Below are 12637 nucleotides of genomic sequence, written 5' to 3' on the forward strand. Positions count from 1 at the left end.
CTGTCTGTCTCCATTTTTTTCATGTCGTCCTGTTTTTGCTGTCTTGACTTCTTCACCTCATCCATCTTCCCTCTCTCTCTATTCCTCTCTTTTCCCTTCCCCATCTCTCTCTCTCTCTCTGTCTGTCTGTCTGTCTGTCTGTCTGTCTGTCTGTCTGTCTGTCTGTCTGTCTGTCTGTCTGTCTGTCTGTCTGTCTGTCTGTCTGTCTGTCTCTGTCTCTGTCTCTGTGTTCGTCTTTGCCATGCAGAATGGGATGTTCTATGCCGGTTATGTAAGTAGTAGGGTGGGACCCAAATGGTGCATGACTTTTCACCAGGGGCCTATTTGGCCTGGTAGTCTGTTTAGAGAGAATTCTGGTCTTTGTTCCCATTCTCTACCCTTCACCCAGAAGTGTACACTCCCTCCTCATGAATTTAAAAGCATTCGATTGGAGGAAGTTTCCACCCTATTTCGTGTTTTAAATCCTTGTGTCGGGTCAGTATCAGCTCAGTGTGATCTCTCCCTCATTCCTCCCCTACTTCTTTTTAAAGATGCACTATACTGTCTGATCGATACCCGGGCTATCTGCATTGTGTCCCACCCACCCACCACCCGCCAACCCCTCTTTTACGCTACTGATACTCTCTGTTCATCATATATGCATAGTCACTTTAACCTTATCTACATGTACATACTACCTCAATCAGCCTGACTAACCGGTGTCTGTATGTAGCCTCGCTACTTTTATAGCCTCGCTACTGTACATAGCCTCGCTACTGTTATTGTTGTTTATTTCTTAACCTACATATTGTTCACCTAATACCTTTTTTGCACTATTGGTTAGAACCTTTAAGTAAGCATTTCACTGTAAGTTGTGTTCGGTGCACGTGACAAATAAACTTTGATTTGATTTATATATACAAAAGTATGTGGACACCCCTTCAAATTTGTGGATTTGGCTATTTCAGCCACACCCGTTGCTGACAGGTGTAAAATAATTGCGCACACAGCCATGCAATCTCCATAGACAAACATTGTCAGTAGACTGACCTTACTGAAGAGCTGCTTGACTTTCAACGTGGAACCGTCATAGGATGCCACCTTTCCAACGAGTCAGTTTGTCAGATTTCTGCCCTCCTAGAGCTGCCCCGGTCAACTGTAAGTGCTGTTATTGTGAAGTGGAAATGTCTAGGAGCAACAGTGGCTCAGCCACGACGTGGTAGGCCACACAAGCTCACAGAACAGGACCACTGAGTGCTGAAGCACACAGTGCAAAAAAATGGTGTGTCCTCGGTTGCAACACTCACTACCGTGTTCCAAACTGCCTCTGGAAGCAACGTCAGCACAAGAACTGTTCGTCCAGAGCTTCATGAAACAGGTTTCCATGGCCGAGCAGCCGCACACAAGCCTAAGATCACCATACACAATGCCAAGCATCGGCTGAGGTGGTGTAAAGCTCACCGCCATTGGACTCTGGAGCAGTGTGATGAATCATGCTTCACCATCTGGCAGTCCGACGGACGAATCTGAATTTGGCGGATGCCAGGAGAACGCTACCTGCCCCAATGCATAGTGCCAACTGTAAAGTTTGGTGGAGGAGGAATAATGGTCTGAGACTGTTTTTCATGGTTTGGGCTAGGCCCCTTAGTTCCAGTAAAGAGAGATCTTAACACCACATCATACAATGATATTCTAGACAATTCTGCACTTCCAACTTTGTGGCAACAGTTTGTGGAATACCCTTTCCTGTTTCACCATGACAATGCCCCCATGCATCAAGCGAGGTCCATACAGAAATGGTTTGTCGAGATCGGTGTTGAAGAACTTGACTGGCCTGCACAGAGCCCTGACCTCACTAATACTGGCCTAATCGCCCAACATCAGTGCCCGACCTCACTAATACTCTTGTGGCTGAATGGAAGTAAGTCCCTGCAGCAATGTTCCAACATCTAGTGGAAAGCCTTCCCAGAAGAATGGAGGCTGTTATAGCAGCAAAGGGGCACATACATTTTTACCTGTATGTACCTGTGGTTGTTTATTTTACCTGCGGTTGGGGGGTTTTACCTGCGGTTGGGGTGGTTTTACCTGCGGTTGGGGTTTTTTTTACCTACGGTTGGGGGGGTTTTTACCTGCGGTTGGTGGGGGTTTTTACCTACGGTTGGTGGGGGTTTTACCTGCGGTTGGGGGGGTTTTTACCTGCGGTTGGGGGGGTTTTTACCTGCGGTTGGGGGGGTTTTTACCTGCGGTTGGGGGGGGTTTTACCTGCGGTTGGGGTGGGGGTTTTACCTGCGGTTGGGGGGGGGGTTTTACCTGCGGTTGGGGTGGGGGGGTTTACCTGCGGTTGGGGGGGTTTAACCTGTGGTTGGGGTGGGGGTTATCTGCGGTTGGGGGGGTTTATCTTGTGGTTGGGGTGGGGGTTTTACCTGCGGTTGGGGGGGTTTTTACCTGCGGTTGGGGGGGTTTTTACCTGCGGTTGGGGGGGGTTTTACCTGCGGTTGGGGTGGGGGTTTTACCTGCGGTTGGGGTGGGGGGGTTTACCTGCGGTTGGGGGGGGGGTTTTACCTGCGGTTGGGGTGGGGGGGTTTACCTGCGGTTGGGGGGGTTTAACCTGTGGTTGGGGTGGGGGTTATCTGCGGTTGGGGGGGTTTATCTTGTGGTTGGGGTGGGGGTTTTACCTGCGGTTGGGGGGGGGGTTACCTGCGGTTGGGGGGGTTTTTACCTGCGGTTGGGTTTTTTTTTACCTGCGGTTGGGGGTGGGGGGGTTTACCTGCGGTTGGGGGTGGGGGGGGTTTACCTGCGGTTGGGGTGAGGGGGTTTACCTGCGGTTGGGGGGTTTTTACCTGCGGTTGGGTTTTTTTTTACCTGCGGTTGGGGTGGGGGGGTTTACCTGCGGTTGGGGGTGGGGGGGTTTACCTGCGGTTGGGGTGGGGGGGTTTACCTGCGGTTGGGGGGTTTTACCTGTGTTTACATGTATCTTTATTTGACCTCTTTACCTGTTGTTTATTGTGCCTGTATTTATCTGTAGTTTTGTTTACTTGTAGTTTGTTGTACCTGTAGTTATTTATTTTACCTCTTATTTATTTATTTATTTATTTATTTATTTATTTATTTATAGTTGATTTTACATGTAGTTATTTATTTGACCTGTAAATCATTTTACCTACAGTTTATCTGTAAATCATTTTACCTGTAGTTTGTTTACCTGTAGTAATATTGTACCTGTGTTTCCTGTAGTTTTGGGGGGGGGTTTTACCTGCGGTTGGGTTTTTTTTTACCTGCGGTTGGGGGGTTTTACCTGCGGTTGGGGGGGTTTACCTGCGGTTGGGGGGGTTTTACCTGCGGTTGGGGGGGGGTTTAACCTGTGGTTGGGGGGGTTTTTCCTGTGTTTACATGTATCTTTATTTGACCTCTTTACCTATTGTTTATTGTGCCTGCGGTTGTTTATTGTGCCTGTATTTATCTGTAGTTTTGTTTACTTGTAGTTTGTTGTACCTGTAGTTATTTATTTTACCTCATTTATTTATTTATTTATTTATTTATTTATTTATAGTTGATTTTACATGTAGTTATTTATTTGACCTGTAGATTATTTTACCTACAGTTTATCTGTACATCATTTTACCTGTAGTTTGTTTACCTGTAGTATATTGTACCTGTAAATCATTTGACTTGTAGTTTGTTTACCTGTAGTAATATTGTACCTGTAGTTTGTTTACCTGTAGTATATTGTACCTGTAGTTTGTTTACCTGTAGTATATTGTACCTGTAAATCATCTGACCTGTAGTTTGTTTACCTGTAGTATATTGTACCTGTAGTTTGTTTACCTGTAGTATGTTTACCTGTGTTTCCTGTAGTTTTATTTTACCTGCATCTATTTAGAGTTTATTTGACCTGTAGTTTATTTGACTTGTGTTTACCTGTAATTAATTTTACCTGTTTATCTGTAGTTGTTTATTTTACAGGTTTACCTGTAGTTTATTGTACCTGTGTTGTAGTTTATTTTACCTGTATTTACATGTAGTTGTTTAGTTTACCTGTAGTTTGTTATTTTACCTGCATTTATGTTTAGGTTATTTTACCTGTTATTTTGCCTTTATTTTACCTGTATTTGTCTTTGGTTTATTTTACATGTGGTTTATTTTAACTGTATTTATCTGTAGTTTATTTGACTTGTATTGATGAATGTGGTGTCCATGAGCAACAGTCATGGAGGTCATCCCCTCAGTTTTACCTTCACCTGTTTCCTCTCCCTTCACCTGTTTAGACCGGTCTTTAATTGTCCCTCAGCTCTGTTAACCAGGTCTCTCTCTCTCCTCCCATACAGGCTCCAGCTCCTATGCCTTTCCCCATGACCACACCGCAAGTGCCTATGTATGGAATGGTGAGTGCTGTTCACACAGCCATATTAATGCCTAGTATGCATTTTGCTAGAAGAATGGCCGTGGTCTAGGAAGGCCCACATCCTTCTGATGCTAAACATGTCCCCCAACTGTCTGGTCCCCCAACTGTCTGGTCCCCCAACTGTCTGGTCTCTCACTGTCTGGTCCCCCAACTGTCTGGTCCCCCAACTGTCTGGTCCCCCAACTGTCTGGTCCCCCAACTGTCTGGTCCCCCAACTGTCTGGTCCCCCAACTGTCTGGTCCCCCAACTGTCTGGTCCCCCAACTGTCTGGTCCCCCAACTGTCTGGTCCCCCAACTGTCTGGTCTCTCACTGTCTGGTCTCTCACTGTCTGGTCTCTCACTGTCTGGTCTCTCACTGTCTGGTCTCTCACTGTCTTGACCCATTAAAACAAAAAAAGCTTTGTTTTTTCTTCCCCAGGTCCCTCAGATGGGTCAGATGGGGGGTGTACAGGTGATGGCCCCCCAGCCCATGATGTACAACCAGCCTGTACTCAGACCAACAAACCCCTTCTCCCCCATGCCTGGAGCCCAGGTGACCCCCAGACCCTACAACACTGTTATGCCCCATCCCCTGAACTCAAGTAACCCTACCTGACCTACACCCTTAATCCAAACCCCTTTATGGCCCTGCAATTGTAGATCCAAACTCACAAACCCATTTCCCCCTGCAGTTTAGTGTCTTTTTCTGCCATTTCCCCTCACTGACTGGATTTCCTTCCTCTTTCTCTCTTCTTCTCTCCGTCTCTCTTTCAGATGCAGTTCATGTAATTTCATCAGGGGGAGCAGAGTGCCAAAAATGATGGCATAAAACACACAGTGCGGATAAACGAGGAATGAATGAAAGACTGAGGGGCAGACAGAAGAAAGAACAACCAACACCAAATACAAGAGGAGAGGAAGAGGGAAGAAAAAGAGGCTGATGAACCCAGGATAGAGGAGGCTAGACCCGGAAGATGGAGGGTAGAGCAAGGAAGAGGGGAGATTGGGGAGTGTTTATGATATCATAAAGGCTTACCTCTCTGTCTGAAACAGCCCCCACCCTAAAACAAGCAACTACCCCCCCCCCCCCCCCCCCAAAAAAAAACCCGGAACCCCCATAAATGGATAGGTCTTTTGGAGTAGACGGTGTGAAGGGGTCAGGTTTGAAAGGTCATAGGTTCATTACACTTAGGACCAGTGTGTACATTGACTTTTCTGTGTTGGGTTAGTTTGTCTTCTGTTACCGTTAGTGTAGATGGATGGATTACGCCCTGTTAAAATGACTGGGACTCTTCGATGTTGTAGGTATGTTACTGAGCTGATATTGAGCACTTTGACACACAGACAGACAGGTGTGAATCTAGCCATGGGCAGAACGGACTGATTTGTCTAGAAATAGATCGGCCGGTTACAGTTGAAGCCATCCTGTGGTTGGTGAGATGGTTACAAACCGGTAGGAACTCAGTTGTTTGTTCTGGTTTTCTATCTGAGTGTGTGTGTGCACACTGTTTATAAAGCATTACTTAGTGAGCTGGTCTCTACCTGCTTTTCTTAGACTAAAAAGTCACCAAATTAAAGCCGGTTTTTTTTTCCAACTTTCTCACTGTTAGTGATACACAACCGGGTGGAAATGTTTGTCCCTGCTCGCTAGCCGTCTTTGACTGTTTGCTAGTTCAGAAAAAAGCACTTAAGGTCTGTATGTTACCCATGGGAGGTGTTTCAGACATGGAGAAGCCGTCACCAGGTGTAATCAGACTGGATAGAAAACATTAAGGACACCCCTCTACCCTCACCATCACCCTACCATCAATCAGACTGGATAGAAAACATTAAGGACACCCCTCTACCCTCACCATCATCCCACCATCAATCAGACTGGATAGAAAACATTAAGGACACCCATCTACCCTCACCATCATCCCACCATCAATCAGACTGGATAGAAAACATTAAGGACACCCCTCTACCCTCACCATCATCCCACCATCAATCAGACTGGATAGAAAACATTAAGGACACCCATCTACCCTCACCATCATCCCACCATCAATCAGACTGGATAGAAAACATTAAGGACACCCCTCACCATCACCCTACCATCAATCAGACTGGATAGAAAACATTAAGGACACCCATCTACCCTCACCATCATCCCACCATCAATCAGACTGGATAGAAAACATTAAGGACACCCCTCTACCCTCACCATCATCCCACCATCAATCAGACTGGATAGAAAACATTAAGGACACCCATCTACCCTCACCATCATCCCACCATCAATCAGACTGGATAGAAAACATTAAGGACACCCCTCACCATCACCCTACCATCAATCAGACTGGATAGAAAACATTAAGGACACCCCTCTACCCTCACCATCACCCTACCATCAATCAGACTGGATAGAAAACATTAAGGACACCCCTCTACCCTCACCATCACCCTACCATCAATCAGACTGGATAGAAAACATTAAGGACACCCCTCTACCCTCACCATCATCCCACCATCAATCAGACTGGATAGAAAACATTAAGGACACCCCTCTACCCTCACCATCACCCTACCATCAATCAGACTGGATAGAAAACATTAAGGACACCCCTCTACCCTCACCATCACCCCACCATCAATCAGACTGGATAGAAAACATTAAGGACACCCCTCTACCCTCACCATCATCCCAACTCTCAGCTGCTTCTCATGTATACTCTTGTCTGTCCATGGAGAGAGCTAGAGAACTGTTGAGCGCATCTGAAATGGCACCCTATTCCCTATCAAGTGCACTACTGCCCTAAGGGCCTTGGTTAAAAGTAGTGGCCCACAGTATTTAGCGAAAAGGTTGCCATTTGGGAACATTCCTGTTGTAAAATGTTTCTAATCCCTCCTCTCTACTGCATCTTGTAAAAACAGTTTCTTCATCCTTTTGTGCCCTTGAATTTTGACGGATTCATGCTTATACCAACACATACACAGGCATGCAATAACATGTGCATACAGATGTACACACATGCATGTAGCACGTTACACACACACACACACACGCAGAAACACACATGCAGAAACACACACTGAACAATGTTAGATTTTTCTGGGATAATTCTGGTAGTAATGTCAATTTTTATTTTTATATTTTTTTTATCATAATGTCATTACTCATTATGTATTGTTTTAAAGCAATGCTCTGTCAATTTTCCTCCCAATTGTCAAGATGTCATATGAAAGGATGTCAAAGTAACTTTTGGTGTCAAGGGATGTTATTATCCTGTTGTTGAATCTTTAAGACAACTCCCTTAAAGGGATGTTTCATGATGGCTTTGTTTTGAACAGTCTGAATGAACCTTATTGCCAAGGGTTACTTTATTGTTAAATACTTTTTGGGGCACATCGAGTTGAAAATGGACAACCCAATACCTGTTTGATCCCACTCTGGTTCCCATATGCTTTATGAAAGGATGTCACTGTAACTATTGAGGCTCAGGTAAAGCAGGTGTGGGGGTTAACATCTTTTGGCCAAAATAACCATTGCCACAATTTCCCCTGTTTTCCTGTGTAACACTCTCATGCCATGTGTTGCTCACCCAGGGCTGTTTTCTGTCTGTTTCCTAGATCTTGGTCGCTGGTCTGTTTCCTAGATCTTGGTCGCTGGTCTGTTTCCTAGATCTTGGTCGCTGGTCTGTTTCTTAGATCTTGGTAGCTGGTCTGTTTCCTAGATCTTGGTAGCTGGTCTGTTTCCTAGATCTTGGTAGCTGGTCTGTTTCCTAGATCTTGGTCGCTGGTCTGTTTCCTAGATCTTGGTCGCTTGTCTGTTTCCTAGATCTTGGTCGCTGGTCTGTTTCCTAGATCTTGCTAGCTGGTCTGTTTCCTAGATCTTGCTAGCTGGTCTGTTTCCTAGATCTTGGTCGCTGGTCTGTTTCCTAGATCTTGGTCGCTGGTCTGTTTCCTAGATCTTGGTCGCTGGTCTGTTTCCTAGATCTTGGTCGCTGGTCTGTTTCCTAGATCTTGGTCGCTGGTCTGTTTCCTAGATCTTGGTCGCTGGTCTGTTTCCTAGATCTTGGTCGCTGGTCTGTTTTCTAGATCTTGGTCGCTGGTCTGTTTCCTAGATCTTGGTCGCTGGTCTGTTTCCTAGATCTTGGTTGCTTGTCTGTTTCCTAGATCTTGGTCGCTTGTCTGTTTGTGACTATGCCCCCTGATGTAGATTCTTTCTCTGGTCTCCAATGCCTGTCTAGTATGTACAGCTCTAGATTCTTCCTCTGGTCTCATCCAGTGCCTGGTAGGTTATAGCTATAAAATATCCCCCATCTTGTATACTGTCAGGTAGACCCAGCTCTAGAATTACCCCCATCTTGTTGTCTCTTCTTCATTCTCCTATAGATACGTCTTTACCATCCCCTTCTAACTTCCTGTTTCGCTGGGCTCTGTCATTGGCCTTCACTGCTTCTGCTGTGAGTGGGCATGTCCCCACTCCAGTGTCCATCAATCCTGTAAACTTTAAAACTGTCTTGGATTGGATCATATGCATCGATAGCCAATCGGCTGGCTAAGGGTGATATATCATCCTTATGAAGGATGAGGCCTGTAGTCTTTCTGAAGTGTCTCTGTCTAAAGGATAGCCTCGCTATAGTAGCACCTGTATACGGGGTGGTTGAGTGGTGGTGGTTTGGAAGTTAAGGGCTCCCCTCAATCTTTGTGGCCCAAAACAGATGCCCTTCTCTGGACTCCCCGGATTCATACAGTCCCTGAATGTGGTGTGCATGGAGCTCTGGGTAGCAGTTGGTCTTTTAGGCCCAGATCTAGGATCAACCCTAAGCCATAGGGCTCTGGTCTAAAGTAGTGCACTATATAGGGAACAGGGCTCTGGTCAAAAGTAGTGCACTATATAGGGAAACTGGTAATATTTGGAATGGAACTTTTAGTTTGCCGTATAAAAAAAAAAGTTAAATCCCTTTTTTTATTTTTTTTTTCTCCTGAATTTATCACGTCTTGTATTCTCCAGTTTGTCTTTACTTATTATTTTTGGGGGGATTCCATGCAGAAAAACAATGTATAAAACAAGTCCTGCCTGTAAATGCAGGTATTTTGTGTAAATTTGAGCTGGTTTCAAAATGGTGGAAGGGCAGAGAGAGAGAGAGTGACAGCGTGGAGAGTCTTCTCTCCTCAGTGAATACATGGTCGTGATGTCTTGTTGTCCTCTCTACACCTTAAAAGCTAGCCTGGTGAAACAAGACTGAAACGTAAGCATATCAGCTTGGATTCTAGGCTAGTTAAAAGCACGATCCGATCTACTCTCTCATATGTCCGTGTTGTCATGAAAAGGCACTCCTAACCTAACCTGCTACAAGAACAGGTACCCCTAACCTAACCTGCTACAAGAACAGGTACCCCTAACCTAACCTGCTACAAGAACAGGTACCCCTAACCTAACCTGCTACAAGAACAGGTACCCCTAACCTAACCTGCTACAAGAACAGGTACCCCTAACCTAACCTGCTACAAGAACAGGTACCCCTAACCTAACCTGCTACAAGAACAGGTACCCCTAACCTAACCTGCTACAAGAACAGGTACCCCTAACCTAACCTGCTACAAGAACAGGTACCCCTAACCTAACCTGCTACAAGAACAGGTACCCCTAACCTAACCATAGACCTATTCAATCTCAATTGTCTTTCCTTGAGTCCTGTCTTCTCAAAATGCATTGGTCTGAAGGGTGTAGCCCGACCCACTTTTCCAAAGATGCCATGTTACTTTTACTCCTATTGAAATGGGTCTTTTTGATAATATCTGTAAGTGAAGCACCTTCTGTTGGTGAGCCTTTTCTTACGAGACAGATACGTGTCAGTGAATATGAAACACACAAAGGAAGAGGGAGGCTTTTGGGGTTATGAATGGATACATTTTGATTAATCTCTCCCTGAAATGTATTTGTTTTATCTGTTTAAAAAAAAAACACAAAAAAAACATAAATTCCCTCATTTTCAGTCGGTGTGTTCGTTCAAAGATTTTCCTGCACATTCTCTTTTCTACATGTTTTCTTTTGGAAAACTACTCTTCTGACTGTTGCCTGGTGATTTAGTGTGCATTACTTAGTGAACTACGTACAGTAGGGAAGAAATTGCCATTTGGGATGCATCCACACATGCACACACATCTGCTATAATATTTTGTTTTCTTTTATTCGATTTTTCTGAACATGAGCGATAATTGCGTTATGCGGTATATATGATACAATACCCAATGGGGGATTTCATGTATGGAGAAGGAAGGAAGGCGATTGGCTGCATGTCTACAGGTCATCAATGAATTGCCCATTTGATCAGTTGTTGATCGATTGATTGGTTGTCAATGATTCCAAATGATTCAGAGAATCACACCTTCGTCTCTGATTCTTCTCGTTCTTCCCCCTCTTTGTAAATGTTTATTTATTTATGCAGAAATATAAGGATTTTATTAAGCATGGAAATAATACAAAACAAATGTTTCAGAATATAATTCAATTATGGGCTTTTATTTCACTGTTTTATTTTAGGTTTTTTTTGTTGAAGAAATAAAGTCATTTTCCATTCCTTTTTAGTATTTTTGTGATTTTTTTGTTCTGTTTCTAAACCACACAGAATTCAAAGGTCAAGACGGTATGCTATTGAAAATAGTTTGGGGTTTAGTGTAGGGCAAGGGGTGGACCAACAGTAGGCCTTAGTGTGTCCAGTTTTATGTTTGTCCCAAAAAGCCAATAATAAGCCAACATTATTAGTGACAGGCCTTAGTCCAAACTACCAGGATGCACACAGCGAGGGCAGGCCAGGAGAGAGTAATGCCAAGCCACCGCTAGATAAGGACTCCCTCCCGCTCTTCAGCTGGGAGGACTAAGTGAGAGAGGCATAAAGTCAGTGATCTTCAGGTCGTAGCTCTAGAAAGAGGCCTGAGCTCCGGATTTACAATTCCGAGTTGGATGAAAGTTCAAAAAGTATTTTCCCAGTCGTAGCTCGTTTTCCTGGGTTCCCAGTGCTCTTGAACTCACTGAAGTCAGATTTTTCAGTTCCGAGTTGTTTTGAGCGCGCCACAAATCATGCTTCTTTGACAGCATGGCCAGTGTTGAGTGTTTATACTAGGAATATAGACTTAATCTTAGATTTGGGACCAGACACAGCCACTCCACTGAATAGCAGGCTAATGATTGCTTTGCAATGCTTGCAGTTAGCAGCTGATTCCTTCCAAACCACTCATTGTTGAATTTGCGATTTCCAACTTGTTGTGTAGTGTTTATGGCTGATGAGCACCGATATGTTTTATCTAGAATTTATCTTAACTTCTTCTCTTCATGTGACAAGGATTTGCCAGTAGATTGTCGACTTGATTCATGATGACTACCAGCTAATATTTTGAAATTAGGTTGACATGATTAGTCCGATCAAAGCTACTAGATTTGACGTCATTTTATGTGGCCAATGATCTTGAGCCTCCTTAGATGGGCACTTCTAACGTAACTCTATGGCAGCACCCAAGGGGCTTGAATTTTCGAGCTCTACCCTTAGACTTGGCGGTGATGTAGTGTCCCCATGAGTGACAGAACACTGAGCCAATCACGGTGCAACGCTCTATTTTCTGCTGGCTTGCCCCACCACCACAGAAAGCACTGAGCTAGGCTGAAACACCTGCATTTTGGAGCTGCCTGACTCAAGAAAACAAAAAAGAGACCCATGTTTGTATGCAGCTTTATTAACTCAATGATATTTTTTTACATTGTTTGCAAACTGATATGTGACACATATTAATGCCAAAATAACACACAAAACAGGCAACCCCCCCCCATTTTTTAATTTTTTTTTTAAAATTTTGGGTTAAAAATGTGGGGATCAAAACCTGCTGTGAATGACGGGTCGCCACTGTTTTAGTGTGTCTGTTAGGAACTCTGTGTGCTGGAGTAGTAGTCATCCAATCACTGACATATCATTGAGAGATTCCTGATTTGAGAGATTGTGTTGTAAACGTGCGTGACAGATGTGCATATGAGAGAGGCAGACGCTAGCTAGGTTTCCATCCAATTGCCGATGGATTTTCATGGGAATATTCTAGAATCCGAATAAAGACAATATGCGCATTTTCCCACCAGTGGTGTTTCTACCAAACTATGGAATGCCGTTTGGGTCTTTGTGTGTCAAAAAAGATACACGTCAAATAATTCTATTATAGAATGTTGTGTGTGCTGAATTTGCACGTGCAACCCAAGCCCACCACACCATTGCGATCACAATACACAATTGTACAATAAATGTG

The 12637-nt window shown here is 44.3% G+C and overlaps 1 protein-coding gene across 4 annotated transcripts in view; it reads left to right on the top strand.

The window, feature by feature from the left end:
* The window catches only part of LOC115190220 (uncharacterized), a 22904-nt gene extending 11973 nt beyond the window's left edge, over window positions 1-10931 (top strand). For 3 of the 4 annotated variants that reach the window (XM_029748715.1, XM_029748718.1, XM_029748716.1), the window contains exons 9-12: window positions 248-271; window positions 4305-4361; window positions 4800-4913; window positions 5135-10931. In XM_029748715.1, the coding sequence (XP_029604575.1) occupies window positions 248-271; window positions 4305-4361; window positions 4800-4913; window positions 5135-5149 (210 nt within the window). In that variant the 3' untranslated portion in view covers window positions 5150-10931. The remainder of the gene's footprint in view (window positions 1-247; window positions 272-4304; window positions 4362-4799; window positions 4914-5134) is intronic. The other variant, XM_029748717.1, reaches the window with a different exon arrangement.
* Window positions 10932-12637: the final 1706 nt, after the last annotated feature.

The sequence above is a fragment of the Salmo trutta genome, unplaced genomic scaffold (assembly GCF_901001165.1).
Source record: "Salmo trutta unplaced genomic scaffold, fSalTru1.1, whole genome shotgun sequence".
NCBI classification, from domain to species: Eukaryota; Metazoa; Chordata; class Actinopteri; order Salmoniformes; family Salmonidae; genus Salmo; species Salmo trutta.